The sequence below is a fragment of the Dermacentor silvarum genome, chromosome 5 (genome assembly GCF_013339745.2).
Source record: "Dermacentor silvarum isolate Dsil-2018 chromosome 5, BIME_Dsil_1.4, whole genome shotgun sequence".
Taxonomy (NCBI): Eukaryota; Metazoa; Arthropoda; class Arachnida; order Ixodida; family Ixodidae; genus Dermacentor; species Dermacentor silvarum.
The window spans coordinates 172,290,773-172,316,592 of record NC_051158.1 but is presented as its reverse complement, the minus strand read 5'-3'; the positions used below and the strand labels follow the sequence as shown (position 1 = coordinate 172,316,592).

Below are 25,820 nucleotides of genomic sequence, written 5' to 3'. Positions count from 1 at the left end.
GCGTGCAAACCTTACCTGAAGTTCAACTTGCAAGTGCGTGACTCGCTTCACTTGCGATTGACACCGCGCTAAAACTTCGCCGCTTATTTCTTGAATGGCGTACACGTATTCGGCGTTGCATAATTTCTTGCCTTTACGCAGCATGCCACCCATGGAAAAGTCTTCGGCGCCCGATGTTCGCTGCAAGCCGTGGTACAACGCAACCGAAAGTGGCGGGTCCATATTGTAAACGTGATTCCCGAAGCAGACGACCGAGCTTGGTACTACCCAGTTTCGGATTGAGGGCGCTTTTTAGCACCATTTTTGCAGCGCCCCCTGGGCAACGCAAGATATCTACGATAATTCAAAATATCTACGATAATTCTAGGGGAAGCTCTTTGTTGTTTGAAACCAGGACGGGAGCATTGCGGACTAAGATGTACCGAGTCAAGTACCAAGGTATAGACACGTTGTGCTGTGCGTGTGGAGAAGAAGAGGAAACGGCTGAATACCTCATACTTTTCTGTAAGGGGCTGAACCCTACAGTGCAAGGCAACGGGGCTGATTTTTTCAAAGCATTGGGGTTTAGGGACAGTGAAGGCAAAATAGACTTTAAGCGGGTAGAAATAACCAAACAGAGGTTATCTGATTGGTGGATAAAATTAAGGCAGGGGTGAAATTTCACCCACCACAAAGTACAAATTATGTTAATAGCCATGGCTAGGTGGCGTATGCCACCGCCCGATTTAAAGGGTTCAGCCTCATCCATCCATCCATCCATCCATTCATCCATCCATTTGCAGCGCCCCCTGGGCCACGCAAGAGCCCCATACCATACTCGCAGCTTGTACAGCTTGTGGGCACCTTCCATTTGATAGAAACAGCCTGTTTCCTTTACTTAAAGCCTAGCAGCTGTGTCAGCTGTGGAGGCGTGTGAAGCTATGTGTACATACATTGTGAGCGAGTAGGTAAACAACCCCACTTGACTGCTGCTGTCGCCTACGGGCACTTCCAAAGGTAAACATGAGCGCACGAATCAGCCGCCCGCTGCTTTCGTTTATAAGTAATGTACGTTCTAACTTTGCATTCGTAATCGACATTCTAAAAACAGCAAGAAGGCAGACGACAGAGGCACTAGGTGCCTTGGTGTTTTGTCTGCGCCGTTTTTAAAATGTAAACTAAAAATACTAACATACGTTTTTTTTCTTCTTTTTTTTGTGCCCTGGCGCATGAGGAGCATGTTTCTAGTTGTGGTAGAAACTTTGTTAAATGCCCTAGACCCCTTTCCCTGGCTGTGTACACAGCCAATTGTCTCTTTTGTTTCATTCTGCTGCTGCTATCTTTACAGGTTATGCTGATTTCTTCTGCCTGCACCTTGTAATTGTTGGGCCCACCAGGATCTAGTCTGTCTCTGCCTTGTTGACAACAATTAGCCCCACGTACTGATTGTTGCTCGTTTGTTCAGTCCAGAATCTGGTACGTATGTCCATTTGTTAAGAGTGTGCTCTTGATTTAATCAGTCAATCAATTCTTCATTCAGCACCTTCCAAGGTGCTAGGAGCATCGCAAAAAAAGCCAGCGTCTAATGTTTGTGCTGCTGAGCGTATTTGGGTAATGGGGGTTTGAGTGATGTATGGCACCTTATAATCGTGCTGGACAGGTGGCAGGGCTTGCTCACAGATTCAAGCTGTGGATGCTTGTCATTTAAACGTTGTAAGTTACCACATTGGTGTTAAACTTCCATTTGGAATTATGTAGGCTAAAACATTTATAATATTGTATTGCACTTGATGCATACTGCCATCACAAAAAACACACTAGAAGATGAATCCAAAAAATTTCTTTCCAGCTCTCCCGAGACAATAAATCATAGAAGAAGAATTTTTATGCGAGCTACCAGAGAACATGCACTCAGCTCAGGCCCATATTTCTATGGGGCCGCTGTTGTTCACCAGCATCTGTTGCATGAGGGGCCCTGTTATTTTCAATTGCATCCTCAGCGTCTGATCTATGGTCGCAAGACTCTGTCAATCTGTACGACGTCGTGGAGGTGAATCATAAATGGGTATTGGTACAATGCAATGGTAGCGCTATGAGTGATGCACGTGAATGGATAAAAAATTGTGTTGAGAGCTACCAACATAGTCGTTCTCAGCTCTGGCCCATATTTCTAAGGGGCCGCTGTTGTTCACCAGCGTTTCTTGCATGAGAGCCCCTACTAATGTGTTAGCATTCTTCAAGTATTTCACACACTTTTTGGGTGCTAGGTATTTATGTATGTTTGTATCTAACCGTTTTCCCGCTTACCTGGGTTACAGGGTAGTCCATGGTCGAATAGGTGGCACTTTGGGCTACTGTGTTGAGGGAACGGTTCGAAACCAACTGTCGGAACAACTCGGGTCACTGACTGCGTGGCAGTGTTTACATGTGTGCCGCTCTTTCGAAGAACCTCTCTCATGGCGACATGTGTCACTGTAGATGCGGGACTGGGTAGGTACCGCTGTTCAGTGAACTTCTTTGATGCCAACTTGGGTCACTGGGAGTGTGCCACTCTACAGTGACAACAATGTGGTTGATCCCTCTTATATAGGAATCGGTATAGAACACGAAAGTGAAACGTGTCTTCACAGAAGTACTGTAATGTTTATTGCACATTGATATATAATGTCTATTGGTGTTTTGTGGCTAAAGCGCCCTTAGGCGTTGATGCACCCACGCTGACGCCTGGTGGCACGTCTCCTCCATCACGACTACCAACGTCGATGACCATGAGCAACCGTCGTGCATATGGAAGCTGCACACGCTAGCACAACGCGAAAGACGAAGCACGTAACTGACACACTAATACAACGCGCAAGACAAAGCACGTAACTGAATCGTCACCGAGTCAAATCAGCGCGTACAGCGCGTCGTAATTGCAGCCTCCGCGATCAACTTCAGAAACATTTTCAGAGCTAATTGCGGAGGCCACGCTCCGCTGTGCTGAGTACGGTGAACGCCACCTAGTAGTGCTTCTGCGAGAACGCGTTGGTAGTGCTTCTTGATGCCAGCGTCCCTTCGAATGCTGGCATCGAGGCGTCGTAGTGCTGAGACCACCGAAGCGTTCACTGTCGGTGCGCGTTAGTGTCATAATGCAGTACTTCTCTTTTCTGCTCGTAGGCGGCGGCACCGCCCCGAGCAAGAGCGCGGGTACACGGAGGAGTGTTAGATATATAAGGCGCGTCTGTGTAGCTCTCTGCAAATGCGTTTGTGGCGCAATGGGTTAAACGCTCGGCGATCTATCGTCGCGGACCGAGAGGTCGTGGGTTCGATTTCCAAATTTTGCATGTTTGTGGAACTTTTTCTTCTGGTTTCTTTCTTTTTATTATGTTCGTGTATGTTCGTGTGACGTATTTCCGTGACGGAAATACGTCAGTGAAGTCTTGGTGGACCCCGGCATAAAACACTTTCGTGTTAAAAAAAATACCCGTTAAATTTCCCCGATGCTGAGTGGAATCGAACCTGTGTCAGAAGCATTCCTCAAGGACGGTAACCCGACGCTTTAGCAGGCTGCGCCACAAATGCACGGCGTATGTGCCGCTTTTATTCCCTTAACGCCAACGCTTTTGTGAGCTGCGCCGTGATTGCAGTGGGTATGCACCTCTCTTCTCGCCAACTTGGGTCACTGAATATGTTCCACTGGGTGTGTGGCAAACGAGGGAACAATTCTCAGTGTGGGGAAAGGACAGAATATTTTTTATATATATATTTTTTTACGTGTACTCCGAGACATGTGGACTCAGTAGAAGTGCCTACCGAAGTGAAGAAGACGAGCTGAGGGCAGGTGGCACGGGAGCTGGAAGAAAAAAGAACAAAAAAAAAAACGACGAAAAAGAAGTGCTACGTGGCGAACGTGCGGAGGAGCTCGAGCGGCGAAGCCACGGTGGCAGCAGATCGGGTGCGACGCTCGGGAAGAAGAACTCGGGCCGTGGTTCCTGCCGCGTCCGAGTGACCAAGGCGTGCCTACCCGGGCCAGATGCGGAGGCCTGTTCCGGGACCAAGGACGAGGCCTGCTGAGCGGCTCCTGCCAGGGCGCAGTTGCTGAGGGCTGTTCTTCGTCGAGGCCTACCGAGGTACTGTCCGCGTGGGCCGACCCTGGGTCGCGGTCCTCGTGAGTTGCGGACGGACAACGCAGTGGTGTCCTCAACTTAGCCAGGCGCCGCACACGGTAACGCAGCCGTGTGCCGGCGGCGGTTCCAGCAGCAGCAACCGTGCCACCTCTGCCTCGGCTCGCCTCGACGACCGTACCGCGGCAACGACAAGCGAGTCGATCGTCACGACCGAAACCGTGAGATGGTTTTTTCGGAACTCTTGACGCGCCGAACGGTGGTGTAGGACTGAGCGTCACGTACATCGGTGTGCGCGTGAAAATTCGCTGTGACATTGTTTTGTTTTCTTTTCCTTTCCTTGCCCATCGTGTGTTTGAAAGAAAGACATTTTTTTTGCCTGCTAGCGTTTCTTGTGCGTTTTTCTCGTCTCAAGACACACAAACAAGTGACGAACGTCCATAATCATCACAATTTCTGGCGTCCGCGAACAGGACGAAGCTCTCATTCTATCTTAGAGCCTCACGTTGTTTGTGTGCAGTAGACGAGAATGGACGAGAAGAGAACGCTAGTGGAGCTAGGGAAGGAGATGGGGCTGAGTGGAGAGGCGTTAGTGGCATGGGTAAGCGCTGAGCAGAAGGAAATGAGGGACCAAAGAGCGAAAGAACGAGAAGAGGCGCGCATAACAGCACAGGGAGATCATGAGCGGGAGCTAGCTCGCATGGAGGCTGAACGAGCCCTCCTTGAGGAGCGACGTCGAGCTGCAGAGGCGCAGCGTCCGAATATGAGTTCGGTAGGCGATGGCACAGGTGGTGGTCAGAGTTTTCGCAGCCCGCACAAGATGATTCCGCCCTATAATGAGGGTAGAGATGAATTGTATGCTTACATACAGAGATTTGAGAGGGTGGCCACAAGCCAAGGTTGGCCAACAGACAAGTGGGCCTTTTCGCTAAGTTTGTGTCTCACGGGATAAGCATTAACGGTGGTAGGACGCATGTCTGCTGAAGACTCTACGGACTACGCAAAGCTAAAGCAGACGCTGTTACAGCGGTTCCGTTACACAGAAGAGGGATACCGCGTGAAGTTTCGGGATGCCCGGCCCGAAAATGCTGAGACAGTACGACAGTTCGCAGGGCGCCTCTTGGGATACTTCGACCATTGGCAAGAGCTAGCGAAGACGTCGAAGACTTATGAAGCTCTACGAGACAAGATGGTGTCCGAACAGTTTATAAGACGGTGCGACGAGAAGTTGGCTATCTTTCTGAAGGAAAGAGGATGTCGTAATCTGGATATGCTGGCTACGACGGCAGACCAGTACTTGGAAGCCCAGGGAATCGTGAATCTCGCTAAGTGTAAAGAAGAAAAAGGGAACTCTATGGTCACTGGTAAAGTGGGCACTACAAACGAAAGCAAAGGAAAACTGCTTTGTTTTCTGTGCAACAGGCAGGGCCACAGAGCTGCGGATTGCTGGACCAAATCCCGAGCACCGAAGTCGCCACAGTGCTGTACGTGCAAGAAGACAGGACACAGATCCGATAGTTGCCCCTCTGACTCTGGAAAACGAGGGGAAGCATCATGCTCTCTCTTAGGATCCGAGAAAGCGCAGCATGAAGAGTTAGTGGAACCGGGACATGATAAGAAAAGGGTAACCCAGAGTCATGACATTTGCGACTGTACACAAAGCAATGCGACTTGTGATGGCGGATCGAAGCAAATGCCGACAGCAAAGGGCTACCTGGAAGGAAAATTAGTCACCATATTACGGGATACCGGATGCAATACAGTTGTGGTGAAACGGTCGTTGGTTCCCGACTCCAAACTAACTGGTAGCATCCGCACTATCCGCTTATTGGATCAGTCTACGAAGAGTTTACCAGAAGCAGAAGTGTGTATTGATTCTCCGTTTTTCAAGGGACAAGTTCTTGCTGTTTGCATGGACAACCCTTTATATGAAGTTGTGCTAGGCAACGTTACCGGAGTACTTTCAGATACACCCCATATCCCGAAGCCGGAAGAGCGACCTCGGTCCGCACAGGTCCACACGGATCAGGTTACCCATCAAGACAAAAGTGAATGCATAACTTCACCGAATAGCGGACGGAAAGATGTGTCAGCAGCTGTAGGAAAAGAAGACAAGCAACAAAGACAACGGTCAGTTCCATGGAATAACCCAGTAGACATCAGCCCGAAAGAGCTGCGGAAATTACAGAGCACCGATCCCACGCTAGAAACTTGTTTCGCAGCGTTGGGGAAGAAAACCACATCCAAGAAATCAGCAGTCATAGAGTTTGTGCTGATACGTGATGTTCTCTTCCGGCGATACCACACTGTAGAACGGCGAGACTTGGAGCAACTTGTGGTCCCCAAGGATCTCCGGAACACAGTGATGAAAATGGCCCATGAAGGTCTTCTGTCTGGTCATCAGGGGCAAAGAAGGACTACAGACCGTGTCCTTGAAGAATTTTATTGGCCTGGTGTACAGGCGGATGTCACACATTTTGTAAAGTCGTGTGAAATATGTCAAAGGACAGTACCAAAACATCTCGTTGGTCGAATCCCTTTGGGGAATATGCCCATCATCGACACACCATTTCAACGGGTCGCCGTCGACATTATTGGCCCCCTGTCCCCAACTTCAGCTAAGGGAAACAGATACGTGCTAACGATGGTGGACTTTGCTACGCGTTATCCGGACGCGGTAGCACTGCCGAGCATTGAGACCGAGCGGATAGCAGATGCACTGTTAGAAATGTTTTCCCTGGTTGGAGTCCCACGAGAAATAGTGAGCGACCGTGGAAAGTCGTTCACATCCAACCTTATGCAAGAACTCTGGCGACTACTGTCATTTCGTCAACTTCCTAAACTCCCTATCATCCCATGGCAAACGGACTGGTGGAAAGGTTCAATGGAACTCTCAAACAAATGGTCCGCCGCATGTGCCAAGAATGCCCTAAACAATGGGATAGATACCTGGCTCCCTTGCTTTTCGCATACCGTGAAGTTCCCCAAGCAAGCCTTGGATTCTCGCCATTCGACCTACTTTACGGTCGATTCGTCCGGGGACCGATGTCCATTCTGAAAGAACTGTGGACAGGCGATAACGTTGATGCGGAAACGAAGACAACTTATGGATACGTTGTAGAGCTCCAGGAGCGCCTGCAAAACACCTGCAAGGTAGCCCATGAAGAAGTACAGAAGGCCAAAGTCATACAAAAGAAGTATTACGATAAAAAAACGAGAGTTCGACAGCTATCACCAGGTGACAAGGTATTGCTGCTCCTACCATCAGATAGGAACAAGCTGATTCTGACGTGGAAGGGGCCTTTCACAGTCATCGAGAAACGTAATGAATATGACTATTTGGTAGACCTTGGGGGTCGAATGAGCCTATTTCATATCAACCTCCTAAAGAAATACGTGGAAAGGGAGTCCACGGCTGACGTCTTGCAACATGCCGCGGTTGTTGTTCAAACGGACACCACACACGAGCAAGAAATACCTTTTGTTGGTCTACACAAACGGGAAACTACCAAGAAGCGAGGTCACGACTGGGTCACGTGGGAAGAATGTCAGCAACAAGCTTTTATCGTTGCGACGCCTGCTATCGTCTAGTCCGGTTGTACGATCACCGGACTTACAAGAGCCCTTCATATTGCGCACGGACGCATCTTCGTCCACTTTTGGCGCCGTCTTACTGCAGCGTCACGACGGGGTGCTACATCCAGTAGCCTATGCCAGCCGTAAACTCCTCGCACGAGAAACCCGCTACTCAACCATCGAGAGAGAAGCCCTGGCACTTGTGTGGGCTATTCAAAAGTTTCATGTGTACCTCTTCGGCAAACGTTTCGTGCTGCAAACGGACCACCAGCCTCTCGCTTACATAAACTCTGCCAAACATATGAATAGCCGAGTGCTCCGCTGGAGTCTCTTGCTAACGGAATACGACTTCGTGGTTGAATACATTAAGGGCGCCGAAAACATAGGTGCCGACTACCTCAGCCGCGTTTGACTTCTGGACGTCTCATCCTTTTCGGTTCATCATCTATAAATGAACTCATTTGTGTACTTTTTTTCTAAAAGTTGTTTTTTTAACAACTTTCTTGAGCGGGGGGATATTGTGGGGAAAGGACACAATATTTTTTTATATATATATTTTTTTACGTGTACTCCGAGACATGTGGACTCAGTAGAAGTGCCTACCGAAGTGAAGAAGACGAGCTGATGGCAGGTGGCACGGGAGCTGGAAGAAAAAATAACAAAAAAAACGACGTAAAAAAGTGCTACGTGGCGAACGTGCGGAGGAGCTCGAGCGGCGAAGCCACGGTGGCAGCAGATCGGGTGCGACGCTCGGGAAGAAGAGCTCGGGCCGTGGTTCCTGCCGCGTCCGAGTGACCAAGGCGTGCGTACCCGGGCCAGATGCGGAGGCCTGTTCCGGGACCAAGGACGAGGCCTGCTGAGCGGCTCCTGCCAGGGCGCAGTTGCTGAGGGCTGTTCTTGGTCGAGGCCTACCGAGGTACTGTCCGCGTGGGTCGACCCTGGGTCGCGGTCCTCGTGAGTTGCGGACGGACAACGCAGTGGTGTCCTCCACTTAGCCAGGCGCCGCACACGGTAACGCAGCCGTGTGCCGGCGGCGGTTCCAGCAGCAGCAACCGTGCCACCTCTGCCTCGGCTCGCCTCGACGACCGTACCGCGGCAACGACAAGCGAGTCGATCGTCACGACCGAAACCGTGAGATGGTTTTTTCGGAACTCTTGACGCGCCGAACGGTGGTGTAGGACTGAGCGTCACGTACATCGATGTGCGCGTGAAAATCCGCTGTGACATTGTTTTGTTTTCTTTTCATTTCCTTTCCTTGCCCATCGTGTGTTTGAAAGAAAAACATTTTTTTTGCCTACTAGCGTTTCTTGTGCGTTTTTCTCGTCTCAAGACACACAAACAAGTGACGAACGTCCATAATCATCACACTCAGCATTAGCAGCCACTGGTGCACCTCGCTTCTCGTCCTGGAGGCCACGTGCGGATTTCTCGGCAGTGGCACAGCACGTCCAGAAAGAAGCGCGAGAGAGGAGTCCGGTTGCTGCATGATGCATTTCTCTGTGTTTGCAGGCACTGGTGCGCCATGCAGATTGGAGGCCATGCGCAGGCTTCACGGCAGCGGCACTAGGTGGTGCCAAGTGTTCTTAGGGAAACCGAAGAGAATCTTAGAGATTTACAAATGCAGCAAAAAGTAATCAGTTGGGAAAGTATGTACGGGAGTGCCTTGCTATTTGAGGCCTGAGCTGGCTGCCTAAGGACAAGAAAATACCGGAGCAAATATGCGCCACAGAATGGGGCATGTGTGTGCTCCAAAAACAAAACAAAATCACAGCATATCCTCGGGGTGAATGATGATGAGTGGGCGAAGCTCCGGAGGGAATCATCGGATCTCCCGCTGAAGGGGACGCTAGCACAAACGCGTTAGAAACGTGCAGTACTCTCTAGTAAGGGGGAGCGGCCACAGCGTCTTACGCAGCCGTTTACACATGCCGGAACGTGCACCGCGTTTGCCGACGCCATCACATGACTGCTGAGAGAGTATACCCCCCGTATTCATAAACGCTCCTCGACTTGAACTTGACTTGCCACCGCCTTGGGCAGCGCGTTCGAAACGCGTTGAAGGTAAGGCGGAGAGGCCACAACATCTTACACCAGCTTCTTACACGGGCCGTAACGCGCTAGCACAAACGCGTTAGAAACGCGCTAGAAACGCGGCCTTTCGTTAATGTTGGGTATTTATTGCCATCGTGGTGCGTGTGTCTATGTGCGCTTCGTGGCGTAGTGGGCTAACGCCGCGCGCTCGGAAGCGAGGGGTCCCTGGTTCGATTCCGCGCTACGGACACAACTTCGGAATTTTTTTTCTCATTTTTCTCAGACTGGTTACACACTACTACTACTACGACGGGGACGGAACGGGTGCTGCTATAAGGAGCTTCGCTCCTAAAAAAACAAAGCCTGGAAACGACTCAGCATATCGCCATGGAATGCCAAGATATTCAGCCAGCGAGACCTGTGGGGAGTGTCTACCTTCTAGAAGTGTTGGGATTCAAGGAAGGTGAAAGAATTAACTGGTACGAGTTAAGTAAGGAACAATTTTAGTATTAGTGAAAAAAAAAACCAGGAAAGAGATTGATAGAACCGGAATTGTTGCGGGCATAGATAATGGTACAATATAGTTTTAAATACAAAAGATCGAGGTCAAATAGCGATAGATTTACAGTGTTCCCACTCCTGTGCCAAATTCACCAAATTGTGCCAAACGAGATATTCTGTGCCACCTTGTTTAAAAAAAACACGATTTTGAGCTGAAGTTTGAGAAAATTAGTGTTGCCGCAGTTGTCTGCAGACGTGCATAGCGCGCATGATTAAAGCGGCTTAATAAATCGAACTTTCCATTATATATACGGCGCCGACCGATAATTGGATACCGACAGGGACCGCCTAAAAATCCGAATAATTGGCAGTTCGAAATATCCAAGTTCAGCAGAAAACAAGTGACTTTATTTCACGAGTGGCTAAAAAAGTGTGCCATATTCTCAGATGATCACTTTCAGGGATACGTTCTCTTTTGCATGATTGTGCATTACTAGCTTCAGACACATCGGCATCTACGAGTGATGGCATTCTTGGCACTGTGCCAGGAACGTTGTTCTCCATTGATGTTTCTGGTACCCCTAAAAGAGATTGTCCAAAAATAAAGCCAATGTTTGTCAACCCATGGCAGCATGCACATACACTTGCCTACGATCTGGTCAGTCTGTATCTTTACCCTTGTCATGCTGTCGCTACAGATAGATGAAAGTACAATCAATTGATACTTAAAGCGCAAGAAACATGGACACACGAAGGAAGACCAGACAGGATGAGTGTGGAAAATACAATCAATGCATGCACTATATCTTCAACCCCTGGCAACATAGCAGGACCGTGATGCCTTTTCCAATGCCACTCTTTCTTGCGCTTTGTCAGTGGTAAGAGCGACGCTCCGCCTGCGTTATCAATGGTATTAGCCGGCCAAGATCGATGCATGATAAGAGTGGCATATAGCGTCGAGTGGAATATATTGCTACAACATGGCGGCCCAGAAGTCGACCGTGCTGTTATAGCCGAATGACGCCATTTTTTTTAGCAACGATCATTGTCCCCGTCAACACAGATATCAAAGGTAGAGTCGGCACCGCTTGAACAACTTAAGTCGCGGGGACCATGTCTGTATTTATTATGTGAATGAACAAATTCTGGACGTGCGGAACCATTACTGCGGGACTCATGAATGGGTTACCGGGGTTCGCTTATCCTTCATTTTGGGTGCAGTCAGTGCCGGATTAACCGGGCTCCTCAAGTTTTAGTGTCCAGGAGGTGTCGGCAACATAGCCGACGGCCATGCCGGAGCAATGTGAGCAATGTATCAAAGCGAAAACTCAGTGGTCAAATTAGCATGCAGTCATGCAGCCGTAGTCCGCATTATTGAATGGCATGTTTAACGTATCTGAAACTATTGGGCCAGTGATGGTGCCTCGAAGTAGTCGGAATAATCGAGCGTGTCTGAAATGTTGATGTCCATGTAATTGGTCCATGCCAGTTGTGAATATATGCCCAAGCAGTTGGCATATATTTGCTCTAAAGTGCTCCAAAATCTCCATTTTGGGCGCTCCAAACTCCTCCAAAATTAACATTTTGCTGCTCCAAAAATTTCTCCAAATCCCAGTTTGTCAGTGGCACCATTTGATGTAGTAAGACTTGATTAAATCAAGCAGGCTAGATGACTGTTTGTCCCTGCCCCGTTTCGAAGGGGATGCCAATAAATATCGTCATTATCAAAACACGAAAGATAAGTCCTACTGCAGTACGTTGTGTCGTTAAACGCATTACCGTCATTGTGACAGTCATCGTGAGATGGTTTCTGTTGAATTCTTCAACCATGGGCTACCCAGTGGCCTTAGTTGGCGGTAAAGGTATGCAAACATACATACGTATGTACATACATGCATACGTAAATACATACGTACATACCACAAACTGGATGAAGTTCCCAAAGAATGCTATTGCTATAAAAGTAAAATTTGGCAGCCAATATTCGGCACCGCCTGAACCAGTTCACGAGGTGCTGCATCCTTCCATTCGTTTCAGCAGTGCAGCAATGGCGCCCGCTGAACCACGCCGTTTGTTTCAAAAGGTGCAGGGCTGGTTCATGATTTTGCTGCACCCACTCCACTGTCGGTGCCGCCTTGGTGCAGGCGTACAGGTGCGCGGCAGCAGCGCAGCAGACGACGCAGCACATGGGCACGAGCGCCTTTAAAACCCAACTTATGCACGTCTGATGTATCTATGCAAGTGTGGTGTGTATTTATGCCCCAGAAGCCGATTATATCTGCAGTTCAGGACGTCTCAAATTTACGCATTCTGTGCACATTAGTAGAACATAACATAACGCCTGCACCGCAGAAATCGAGCTGCACAATATCTCAACTGCTCGTGAGCCGCCGTCAACTGGTTCACAGTGGTGCAGGCGTATTGAACGTACCTGTAGTGTGTAGGGCAGGTAATCAGTGGTCTGTCTATTAGGGCGAGTGAAGGGGTACCAATGGAAGGGACAATATTCGTTGTGATGTTTTATGTGATGAATATTATGAAGAGTGCAGATACCTGGTGGGCAGAGAATAAGGTGGTGGTGATGAAGTAGAAAATTTGCAAGCATAGGATGGTATCAGCTGGCACAAGACAGGGCAATTGGAGGTTGCTGAGAGACGCCTTCGTTCTGCGATGGACATTAAAAAGGCTGCTTAGATGACAATGACCTTGGTATCTTCTAATTAGTTTGCATTAGTCGGACTACACCAATAGCTTTAAAATCTGTCAGCTGAAGTTATGCCTGATGTTCTGCAGTCATAAACCATGTGCAGACAAAGGTTGCCCAGCTTTCAAATATTTGGCGTGGATTGTCCCTTGTAGTCTTTTTGTGCTACTGAAACCAACATGATTATATTGAGTTCAATGGCTACACTGTATTCTGCCCCTGCATCATTTTTGTTGTTGTATTTGCCACTTGTTCTCAATGTTGCAATCGCTGCAATTATTTTCTGCAGGCCTCACAAATGCAATGAGCCTTGGTAAATGCATCACTGTTGCCATAGTGGCATGCCAGGCCCCTTCCAAGGTCGTCGGTCAGGTCAAAGTTGGCACGCAGTGCTGCGTGCCTCTAGCCGACAAGTCTGTCGGGTGCTCCTTCAAAGCACAGAGTGTGTCGAGGAGCGTGCAGACTACAGAGGCTGTGGATGAGTCGAGCTCGACCTCAGGTAGGCAGTTACCGGCACTTCTCTTACTTCAGCTTGCTTGTGTGAGTTTATGGTAAAGGGTCAAGTCTGCCTGGTGCGACCTGCACAAGTGTATATGACTTTCTACTGCTGAGGGAGAAGTCAGCAGGTGTGCGATTCTTGTCTGCATTCTGATTTAGGCAAAATGCAAGATCCACGGATCCCACTCGCTGTGCGAATCGATTTAAGTGAATATTTCATTGCTGTTTGTGAGAATGCTGATCCTGCTTAGTGATCATTTGTGAGTAGTGACCACATGAGGTAGTTGGATACATTTTGAATAGGAACCTCCTCGCTCAACCTAAACTTTTGATCATACAGATGACATGCTTGATGACAGAGGAACGACAAAACGACCATGATGGCATGAAGATAACGATGACACTATGATCATGATGGATGAGGATGGCTGTAGGACTTACGCAACGACCATGATGGCATGAAGATGACTTTCTGACGATGCAACATCAATGATGGAATGGCGATGTTTGCATGAAGATACTGCCGTGACAACACTCAAATCGCAATAGAAAATGAAGATGAACAAACACACCAATAACTATTTAAAAAATGAGAATGGCAGTACGAAGGAGTGACAACGATTATATCAAGACGATGGCATGAGGACCATGAGATGATGGTATGAAGATGGCTTGGCGATGTGATGACGAAGGTATGACAATGCACGATGGCAACAGGGTGACAAAGGAAATTACGGAGACGGAATGACGACAAAGGAATGACATTAGGGTGGTGATGCTAAAATGGATACAATGGCATGGAATGACGACAGTGGAAGAAATGGCTACAATATAACGACCATGATGGGGGGCATCACCACGATTGCACGACGGATACGGCATGATGACCATTGGTTTACCACACCTTTGTGATGACAATGGTATGCCAATGCTGGAATGATTACATTAGTAGAAGGATGATGGCATGATGACAATGGTATGACAATGTTGATATTAAGACGTCACTGTGTGGTGCCGTTTAGACCTTTCCGGAGTCTTTATTTTGCATCCGCTCAGTTCACTTTCCGAACAGAAAGCTCACAGGGGTCAGTCCGTACCCAAAACTGCATCTTGGATACTAAAGATACGTAAGCAGAAAGCTTTTGGGTGCATGTGTTGACTTCGTAACTTGCGCGGCGATTGTTCCGTTACGGCAAACCAACAAGACTGCATGGAACTTGGTGGTTTTTGTGTCCTGTGTTTCATGCACATGATTGAACTGCGTTTGAGTACTTGTGACTGCAAAAAGAGAAAGCAGCATATGGCGAGCCTTTCTTTCTTTATTTTGGCAGGAAACAGCAACAAAAAACACACAAAATTAAATAGAGACACCTTCCTACCAGAGTCAACGAGGCAAAAGGCGCCTTTCTGGCGCCTGCTGAGACCTCGTTTCTCTGACGCACAGCACACAGCCTGTACAGAAACAGGGCTGGGCGCACGTCAATGCCTACCGTATTTACTCGAATCTAGGCCGACTACGATTCTAAGCCGACCCCCCAAAAGTTCGAAGTCAGAAAAAAAAAAACTTACCTCGAATGTAGGCCAAACGAAAAAGCGAGGACAGCATTCGCAAAATGAAACAGCATTTATTAAATTTGAACACGCCGAGCTCATTCTATGTCACCATCGCTGCTAGCCTCGTCGCTATCTTGCTTACTGCTGACATCTTCAAACAGTGCGCTATAGGCTCCGTACAGTCGAGTTTGCGGCTGATCCGGCGCAGCGACGCAACACTGTTGGGAAGTGGGCACCGCAGCTCGGCCGGCTCGATGAGTATTCTTTCCCGCGCGCTACATTTCGGCGGCCACGGTTGAAGCCATTTTGCTTTGTTCACCAGCCTCCTTTTTTTTTATACGTCTTGCGACGGTGCAATGGCATGCGCTTCATCGGCAAGCGTCGGAGGTGAAAAAAAAAAGGCAAGTGGAACCGGCGATACTGCTGCGTAAAGGACTGTCACAACCATGAAGGCCAGCCTGGGATAAAGTTGTACAGGTTTTCTGGCAAGTCTTATGAGATCGAACGGCGAAAGAAATGGATCGCAGCTGTGAGGAGAGTAAAGCAAGTCAGCTTCTTTGATATTTGTGAGAAGGTTTTGTTCTGTAAAGCGTGCTACACATGCGCGCTTCACAGCTCGTTGTGCAACGCCAGCGGCCATGGCCAGCTGCTGAACATTTAAAAGAACTTTGTCACGACTTTGCTGATTTGACGACTGCTTGCCGTTGTCTTAGCATTCGGTATGATCAGCATAGCACTGGCATGTGCGATGCGCAATATTTTATGCCAAGGAAACCTATTTTGTGCTGGCGAGCACTAATTCGACGATCCTCGTTTCGGCCGCTGGCGCTAGAGAGGCGCGGTTTCACATGGTGCGATTTCTTCTGTGATATACATTTGCGATGTATCATTGTAAAAGCAAAGCGCGTATGCAAGGAAAGGAATTCGCAGGCGAAATCGTATCTTGTGAAAGGGGCCTAATGAGCCTCGATCATTGTACATGATGAAAAACGAACATTCACGTCATGTAAATTAAGATCGCCTAGTTAATAAATCTCGTTTATCAGCGCAGCACGTGGCTCCGACTGGGTCCCAAACGAGTCAACGAGGATAGCATGCTCACTGCCACACGATCCAACAATCCGAATCGTTTAGCTCACTCGACATGACTGTGCTGACGACAGCCTACGAGTGAGCGTGTAGATGCACGCGGTCCAGATCGAGCTGTATGGCAATCTAAAGTAACAGTGTGACAGGGGCATCAAATGATAGGCCGCGGCATACAACGCGCCGGAGCGAAATGAGGCATGCATTGCCAACAGTGAGGCGTCAATTAAAAATCTGTCAACTACAACGTTTTCAGGGTGCCAGTTTAGTGACTTCAATTTTAGTATAACAGTAAGCTTTACTCACGTGAAGGATGACGTCGTATACTTGCTTTCCCTGTTGCGAACGGCACTTTGCGTGAACGTCCACGCCGTCCACTTCTTTCACACAAGCAACATGCGAAGCAGCGTAGAGCTTGTCTCCACTGGTTAACGCTGCACCGTGAAAGTAATCGTCTATTCCTTTAATAGGCCTGAACCCCGCAAAAACTATTTGTGACATCACAGAGGGCCACGCTTGTACTTTCACGTACACACACGCACAAAAAAATAAGGCGGATCGCGGATATACGTGCGGCTTTTGAAGGCGTGTATACGTAGTTCCGAAATCTCGCTGTCTTCCCCCTTCCCAGTTTCGCGCCGCCCACCACATGCACCGCTGCTGCGCAGCAGCGCCACCTGTTGACTGTACGGAGCCTATATTCAGTACCGTCCAGCGCATTAGAGATGCTGCATTTTTGGAAGGAGCGCACGTTGCGGTGCACGCAAAAATCATCTCCCGTGGCCCCCTCCAACGACAGACTGATGCCGAAGTTCCGCCCGGCTTGAACGTTTGACGATGCCTCTACGGCTAGCACAACTACCGTATTTACTCGATTCTCACGCTTCCTCGATTGTAACGCGCACCCGTTTTCTGTGAGGAAAAAAAAGTCCTTTACCAGTACCACGCACATCATGCTTTCAAACAGAAATACAACTTTCTGTCATTTGGAAAAATATATTTCCTCTCTATGCACTGAAGTTGCGATGAATAAAAAAAAGTCGCAGTTTCGCCCGAAAGGCGATGCATCGAATGCAATAGCAAATTAGTAGACCGCTATTAACAAGCACGGTGTCACGCGCGCACAAGCAAGCATGAACGCATCTCGCTCGTTGACCGCGGAAACGAACTGTCAGAACGCTGGAGACGAAGCGCGCCTTCATGCTAGCATGCCTCTCGCTTCAACGCGGCGAAAACACGGCGCGCGGCGGACTTTACCCGTCGCAGATTGCTTTCAAGGTAGGGCCAAGGCAATCGTATCGCTGGAGTGGATCGTCGCAGATTACGTCTTGCTTCGGTCCACTGAAACCGTTCCGCATTGCTTTGCTGGCAAAAATCCTCTCCTTCTGTTTGCGCCAGTCCTGCTCGCAAGTTTCGTATTCTCCGAACGCCCGTGATGCGGCCCGATTTCTGTCCGTCTCCGCACAGATGATCGCTTTCCTTTTAAATGCGTCATCATGATGAACTCGGTACTTCATGCTGATAGAGCAGACGCTGAGAAGGTGAAGACAGACGTTAGACTATTGCCTAAGCACGTGTACTGCAGCACACGGAGGAAGCTTCCGCATGCTACGGTAGCTAGGCTCGACGCGCGTGCGAGGCGGCCATTTTGAAATGCCGACGCAGATTTAGGGTCGTGTTGAAAGTGCACGTTAAATTCGAGTATATACAGTATTCGTTTAGAAAGCGGCACTATAGTGGCATCGCCCATTTGGTGCCATTACGATAACGCCACACCGCGCGCCGATGCTGCACCATACCGATACTACCGATACGACGCAGGTCAAAATGGCGACGTCACTCGTGTACTTCAGTTGGCTACTGGCGCAGCTAGTAGCGGCTGAGATACTGACTTTTCTAGATGGCGCTAACTATGCACCATATTTATCAGTTTCAGTTAAAAACTGGCGCGTTTTTTAAAATCCTCGAATCTAAGCCGACCCTAGAGTTTCGTATGTGATTATTTGAAAAAAAAAACTATCGGCCTAGATTCGAATAAATACGGTAACTTGATTTTTTCTTTCTTTCGCGCAGTATGTGAGGATGCTTGAACTGCTAGAATTGTGCGATGCTTACGGTGAGCCACACGAGAAGCATGTTCAGCCATTCCTAACAGAGCTGGTACTCCCTTCAGCGATGTCATACATGAATAGGCAAATTATTGTGTGTTCTCTATTGACTGCGAGGGAGACAATAATAAAGCGCCTGTAACTGGCAGCAATATCAAACTGAATGCTTCTATCTCGGGCAGACTGCACTGGCCCAATGATTGGTTGTGCGGCTGTGTGTGTCCATTGTGAGTGTGAAATTCTGCTCATACTTGCTTCGTGTCCAATTCGTACGTAAGCACATAGGAGCTTCAGCTTTCCCTGTGACTGCGTGCAGCTTCCATAACATAGAAAATAACTTTATTGTACTCATAACGATCGGGGTACGCTAAAATCTTAGGTGGTCAAGATGACAAAGCAGTGTGAAAAATGAGGCACAACTTATCACGGTAGCATGCTGTCAGTTATAATACTCATTTTTTTAAATGCAAGGTATACCCAGGGGTGGAATTCCTGCTCCAATTGCACCATTCTGCTCCATTTGAGTTTTCCTGCGCTATCCTGCTCCATCGCCCGCCAATTGAGCCAAAAATAAAACCCTGCGCTGCACTGCACCATGCAGGAAATTTTACTTTAAAAAAAAACTGAAGCCAGTTCCACGAAGTGAAATCTGTCGAAACAGCGGAGCTGTTGCTGTCTTCGTTTTGGCAGACTGTTTATAGGTGTTTTGCCACGAGGTTCTGTATGAAGTCCACACGCAATAATATCGCCGCGCGCTGTACGGTATGTGCGAGTGAATGCGTGCGACGGGCAGCTGGCAATCGCGGCTCGTGCATGCAAGGGCAGGGAGCGGGAAGGAAGTGCGCAGTCTTCCAGTAGCGGACATCTCTACGGAGGGAGGGCAGGGAGGAGCTGCGCTTTACTGCGGTCGCACGGTCCCGCCGGACCGGAAAGCTCCGTGGGGAGGAGGCCGCGCCAAGGCATACCTTCGCATCGTCGTGGCTCTCATTCTCTATTGTCACGTGACAGACTAAACAGAAGCGAAGCGTTGACTAACAGCTCCGCTGTAGCGGCACTTTACGTAGTTTCGGTTTCTGTTACAGGCAAGCGCGTCTTCTGTCTGGCTAGCTCAATTCAGTCTTATTACGATGTTGCTGTAGCCAGGTTTTTTTTTTCTTCTTCTTCATACGTGTTGGTTGGTGAAGTTAGTGGCGACTATCATTGTGCGCCGGTTTTCGGGAGGTTCAAGGACTGAAAAATGGCCAAAAGTAAATAATATTCTGCTGCTATTTTGTATAACCAAAACTAAGCATGCACTCGAGAAAGTGTGAAGCGCACCAGCCAGCGTGTAGCCAGCTATGCGGCGTCGGAAGCGGTAGACCGGTAGACCTTTTCTCCGCGCTCGCAGGTGTTGCGGCCCTGCTTGTAGAGTGCGCGCGTAAGAGTTACGGCATTCTAGGGTTTAAGAGGAAGCTTTAGCTCCGGCACTCCTATCTAAATACAGTGTAGACCGCTTATAACATAAGTCGCCAGAGTCGCGAATATTCGCACTATAAGTGGTACCGCACTATAACCAAAGCAACAATTTTCAAGGCCCGCACATATGCAAAACATGTGCACCGAGCCGCCACGCATATGCGACAGTCGAGGAATGCGGCTCGAATGTTTGCATTCAATTTAGAGTTGCATCTCGTTAATTCGAACCAAGTCACGCGGCGGCGCCTCCGACCAGCATTGCTCCGGCACCACCATAGAGTAAAAGCTTAGGAGAGGCCCCTCAATGTCGCGCGCGAACAAAACAAAAAAAAAAAGAAAGAAAAAAAAAACGTAGCGGAAATTTCACCCTCTCTCAAATGGCAAGGTCGCCGATTCTGCGTCGCGCCAGAACATGCGTGTAAGTGCCGACGTCTCAGCTACGCTACCGTAGCCACGTGTAGAAAATGGCAGTGAACCCTTCTTTCTCCTTTATGCTTCCTCTACTTTCTAGTCACGTGTTGACCTTGCACGCTGCGGCTACGGCGCAGAGGGAAGCAGCGGCGCTGTCCCAGGCCGGCCAACGAAACTGCCCACGCCGGCAAACGCCCGCTTCCCCATAACGGCAGAAAACTAAACTTCAGGAGCGGCGGCGCCTGCGGGCGCGCACGGTGGCAGTCGAAAGTGAGGGAGCTATGAGGGATGGCGAGGGGAGCCACCGAAGCGGCAGAGTTGCCGAGGCGAAATTCGCTTCCCTGCTGCCCTCTTCCCTTACATTCCACGGTCTCCACGCGCGCCCTTCGCCGTGCCGTGCCGGCGCCGCCCGTTCCCTCCCTGAAGTTTCGTTTACTGCCGTTATCGTGAAGCGAGCGTTGGCCAGCATTGGCAGTTTCGTGGCCCTCGCTTGCTATGCGCGCTGTTATATTTCACGACTCGCACCCAAGGTTCTGGTTTCAGCCTCACTAGCTGTTCATTCGCACCACGTGCCCTTCTCCTCCACTTCGTCTCTCTTTCTTCCTCGAGCACTCCTTGGCGCACCCGTTTGAGGGGAGCGTTCACCATCTCCGCCGACTTCCGTACTCCCAGGCAGCCGCACTGTAACCGGTATTTTGTCTCCCGCAACTGCACTATAAGTGATACGTGTATGCATGGAGTGCTATGGGAAAATTAACGGGAGTCTGACAAGACCGCACTATATCCGGTCCTGCACTATAAGCGGTTACGTTATAAGTGGTCTATACTGTACATGAGAAAGGAGAAATAGTTTTTCTCGGCAACCACTGCACCAATGATGAGATTTACTGCGTTTAAAAGATAAAGTTAAAATCTAGAGACTGGCGGAAGCGTATTTTTGATTTATTCATAGATTTTTTTATAAAGATTGTCAAACATTGCAACTTTTCAGAAAACGATACTATGAAACTTACAGCTTTGTAACTCGGAAATGAAAAACGATAACACAATTCTGTAACTTGCATCTAATTGTACATCTAAAGTGGACAAAAATGATGTATAATACACTGCTCTGCAATATACAGTTAGTATGTGAGTGTGACTTTTGCAAAATCCTGGTAAACAATGTTCCAATTCACTTAAGATATAAATTGATATATAAAATTTGTCTACTTTGGATGCTCTTACAGATGCAGTTTACAAAACTGCGATATCTGTTTTTGGAGCAGAGCTTCAAATTTGTAAACGTCGTGCATCTATTTTTTTTTTCGAACTTACCAATTGGCATCAAGATTCCGCTTCCAACAGTCACCTAGAATTTAACTTTCTTTCACAAATGCAATAAGTTTCATTAAAATCGGTCCAGTGCCTATAAAATGGTCCAAGGCGATCGAGCCTCTTTTTGTAACGATGTTCAACGTTTTAAGGTACAATACATGCTCCTCTAATGCAAAATAAAGTCTGATATGCCCCTTCTATCTCTTCTGAACCGGTATTTTAGTTGCTCCCAGTCTGCTCCAAAACTGCAATTTACCTGCTCCCAGGAGTGCTCCAAACCACACTGTATCAATTCCACCCCTGTATACATACTAGATGTCCTCTAGTATCTCTTGTACAGTGCTTGAAGCCCTAAGAAAATGTGTATGGTTAGGCAGATCTCGTAAAAAAAGCTTGGTCAAGTGAAGGACGTGGCAGCTGCAGTGAAGCAGACGGTGCTGCAGAGTGCTCTCACTAAAAAAGTTTCCGTGGTGTATTTCTGTTATCTGAAATGTGATTGCATTAAAGAAGACACACTTAGCGGCATTTAGGGACGACAAGACGGCTGCAGTGCTTTTGGAACCAGCCATCGCAGGCGGCTGACAACTGCAAACACTTGGGCCCGCTGCCGCCCGCACCGTTCCGGCAGTCCCCCTCACCATTACCGTCATGACAAATATATGGCGGCCACTTACAGGTGCTGAAAATTCTGGTCTCTACGATAGAATCTCTGATGCAATCATGCCTGATAACTTCAAAAGTCCCAGCCCAAGTCTGTTAGCTTACGATGTGCTAAATTTCTAATGTTGTGAACCACTTTTCGTGCCGCAGCAAATTATTTGAAGCTCGATTCCCCATGGAGCTGGCAAGGAGGCTTCGTTGCGCCAGACACATGCTGTTGTCAGGCCGACAGAGCAGCCGCGCTGGTTGCATCCCTGTTATCAGGGCGATCTACGCCACTCTACTTTGACTCCATCCCTTCACGTCCCTCTTCCCTACCATAATGTTTTTGCTTTTAGCAGTATTATGCAATTTTTCAACCATTTTCAAACACCTTGCAACTTTACCAGGAGCCGGTAATCCCACGCGACCCAGTCTTGCCACATCAGCAAGATCGGCGGCATTCGCTTCCATGGGTTACCATATCTCAGTATTCCACAGCTTGTGTGACAATTCGAAACTTTTTTACCTTTGCACCCGTCAGATCGCATGATACGAAGTAGCCTTGCTGCCGCAGATTTCCTTATTTTGTGCAAATCATGTTCTTATTACCATCAGGCAACAATAATAGAAACTCGAGATAACCAGGCAGATTTTTAAATGCCGTCTTCGTAACACGCAAAGTGCACAGCTCGCTGCTGCCAGAATGAGCACCTTCCCGCCCGAATCTCTCGGGTGTCCCTGGGCCCCACCTATAACCAAACTTCTCCCGAAATTTGACTGTCCTTATCCTATCATTGCCCAAACCTTGCTCGTCCACTACATTATTGAGCTACAGATGGGCCCAAGAGACCATCATTGCCGTGGATGTGAAATTGTTCACGTAGACAGTCTCAAGCTCTATTATGAGCCAATCCTGTCGTCGTCCCCGTAGGTTGCCAGGATGGCTCTTTTTTCAGCCAGGGGGCGATTGTAAGAAAGCACTACAGCACACTCGAAAGTCCCATTACCATTGCGTGTTTGTGTCCAGTTAGCCCATCCAGCTGAGCTCTCAGTGCTGCCGCTGCATTTCTGGCTGCCGCTCGATGACTTAATAAAGCTCGTCACAGTATTCAATAAATGCATTTATACACGACACACGTCTGAGTGGTTCATTTGTTAACTTCAGTTCAGTTACAAAATGCTGTGTATTTCTCTGAGTGCTTTCCAATATAATGTTTCTTCATATACAGTTGAAGGATATAATAAGTTATCGTATGTAAGGAAATAAATATAAAACGTGGTTGGTTTTTCTTTATTTTAGCAGACTATTCTTCTGCTATTAATAAATCGGAGTTGATCTGTCAGGGTATTGGTTATAGTGAAGCATATTTTTGTTTGCAGATGCCTCAAAATAATCGTATTGGTAGCAAAAACAATAAATGAAATCTGGAGTTTCCAGACGCCTGATTTTTCTTGACTTCACAATTGCTGCGGCACCACTACCTTCTTCTTTCTGGGGTTTTATGTGCCAAAACCAGTTCTGATTATGAAGCACGCTGTAGTGGCTCATAATCAGCTACCCCGAGCACTAATGTATAACAGCAATGACTGCAATTTCATATGCTGCAAGGTGCTTCGGCCATCAACTGCACTGTGATATCGCAAACTTGGTGGCCATGAAGAAAGGTGTTCCTATGTCGACTGGCGCAAAAGCACAACTTTGGTTGCCGACTCCCCAATGAAGCGGTGCTGGTTGGACCTGGCGGCTTAAGCAGTGTGGCTGGTGAAGTTGCTGGTGGCAAGGCATCTCGAGAAGCCTGCCGCCAACAGGCTCGCACTCTTAGGCCTGGTGGCAGTTGAGCGCAAGATCAAATGCAGTTTCACAACGAAGTGTCGCGAGGTGCGCAACTTCGCAGTTTGCATCGAAAGGCAAAATATTGATAGCAATAAAAGGGTATTAGACAAGAGTAAGCTTCAAAGTTTTATCGGCCTTACCAATTGCAGTAAACATTTGCTTACGAATTAAACGAATAAGCATAGTGTCATGGGCGCGCAGGAAAACACGAGCACATCTCACTCGATGACCTTGCTTTCACAATACTGGCATGTTGAAGAGCACCAGCCATGCTTCGTCCTCCATCTCAATTCACCAGTTCTTCGAATCATAAGAAACTTCAGATTGCACAGCCTCTAACACTAGGCGCATGGAAACACAAATGCCAGCCACCTCGGCCTGCTAGCTATAGTGCCTGCTGCAAGACCTCTTGCATAATGCAACATCTCTGTGCCCACGTTGGGCTTCGCCCCCATCGTGAAGATTAAATGTGCGGGGAGTGCAGATCGCACGTGGGATGTTTATGGACAGGGCAGGCTTTGCTACAGGCCGTGCTGACTGTTGGTCTGTAACTCGTGCTATAATTGCAACAGCTTAATGCAGCTACAAGGAATATGTACAGTGCACGCATGGCTACTTATTTGTTTTTCACACTGATGAACTACAGTGCCGTAGTGAGTGGTGCATCACTCGCCTGAAGCCGTGGAAGCGACAGCTCTCAGGTATCTTGAGCCAAAAATGTTATGACTGTCTAAGATTACTGCGACAAGATAGCCCAATCACGTGGCCCGATGCTCTAGCACTTGCAAGCCCACTTCGGCCATGCTAGATGATTGCGCTGAAGTGTTTTACCAGTACAAAAGTATTGCAGCATGCTGCAGATTTGTCATTTGCTTTGATGGAACAACGATACCTTTAGTATTTATGCTGCTCTTTGGCATTTCACAATAAATTTCACTTTTGTTTAATTGTGCAGCATCAAGGCCTTCTATTTCTCCTTCAAAGGCCAAGGGTGGCAACTCAATTCAGGGATGCCTCCACAGCTGTCCCCTCTGTGATTATGAGACCAATAAGCTGTGGTGTATGAAAGTACACGCCAGGATCCACACTGGCGAGCGTCTATTTGAATGCCATTTGTGCCTTCAGACTTTCTCACAGAGGAACAGCCTAAACAGGCACCTGCGTGTCCACGTGGGTGAGCAGCCGTTTCGATGCCCTTCATGTCCTCGGACATTCTCCGACATGCCCACCATGAAGCAACACCTCTGCACCCACACAAGCAAGAAGCCCTTTCAGTGCCCTTCATGCCCTCGGACCTTCAAGCAAAAGTCTAGAATGCAGTCACACTTGCGCATACATACAGGTGATCGACCATACCGCTGCACCGTCTGCTCCATGACATTTCGGTGGCACGGTTGCTTGAGAACGCATAAAAGGAAGCACCAGGATACCATAGTTTAATTTCCTTGTTGAACTAGAGTCTGTGGTAGGAATCTACATACATGTGTAGCATGCTTCATGTTCTGTGTATCAGCTAGCACAAGTGTCATCATGTGCCCTTTAATTTTGAATTGCTAAGTCACCTTACAGGAGGTTCCAGCCTGATCTAGGAAGTTGCAGGGACACTTGTAGTAATAAGATTGCAGTGCACTACATTCGCCATGTTCAGGTTATATTCCTTCATGTAAATACATAACAGAGATATGCTCATCTCTCAATTATGCCTTCAAGTGACTCAGTGTGTGTAATAATAGTATACCTGCATGTGAAATTCTGATAATCAAATGTCTCACGCAAGTATATTGGTGCTCTAAATATACTGCTGCCTATTTGAAGTTATGAACATAAGATGGAAATAGACGATCGCCAAAGAAAGCATAGAGGAAAATAATTGTGTTTAATTCAAATCATGAGAATTTGGGAAATATAAAGAAAACTTCCCACAGGTGGCACTACATCTTCCAAATTCCAAGTTCAGTGCTTTACTAGTTAGGTTGTTTGGTTAATAGTTGGTGAGATACCTGGGCAAATGAACCATC

The 25,820-nt window shown here is 48.1% G+C and overlaps 1 protein-coding gene and 1 long non-coding RNA gene across 2 annotated transcripts; both read left to right on the top strand.

Moving 5' to 3' along the window:
• The first annotated feature begins 803 nt into the window (after window positions 1-803).
• LOC125945290 (uncharacterized) lies at window positions 804-10,160 on the top strand. Its single transcript, XR_007466786.1, has 3 exons — window positions 804-996; window positions 1,328-1,455; window positions 9,976-10,160. It is a non-coding gene; the product is annotated as an uncharacterized LOC125945290 (long non-coding RNA).
• A 2,656-nt stretch (window positions 10,161-12,816) lies between these two features.
• Window positions 12,817-25,460, top strand: LOC119453918 (zinc finger protein 239-like). The gene is made up of 2 exons (XM_049667065.1): window positions 12,817-13,396; window positions 24,758-25,460. Exons 1-2 carry the CDS (start codon window positions 13,156-13,158, stop codon window positions 25,240-25,242), a joined length of 726 nt encoding a protein of 241 aa, XP_049523022.1. The 5' UTR covers window positions 12,817-13,155; the 3' UTR covers window positions 25,243-25,460.
• The last annotated feature ends 360 nt before the right edge of the window (window positions 25,461-25,820 follow it).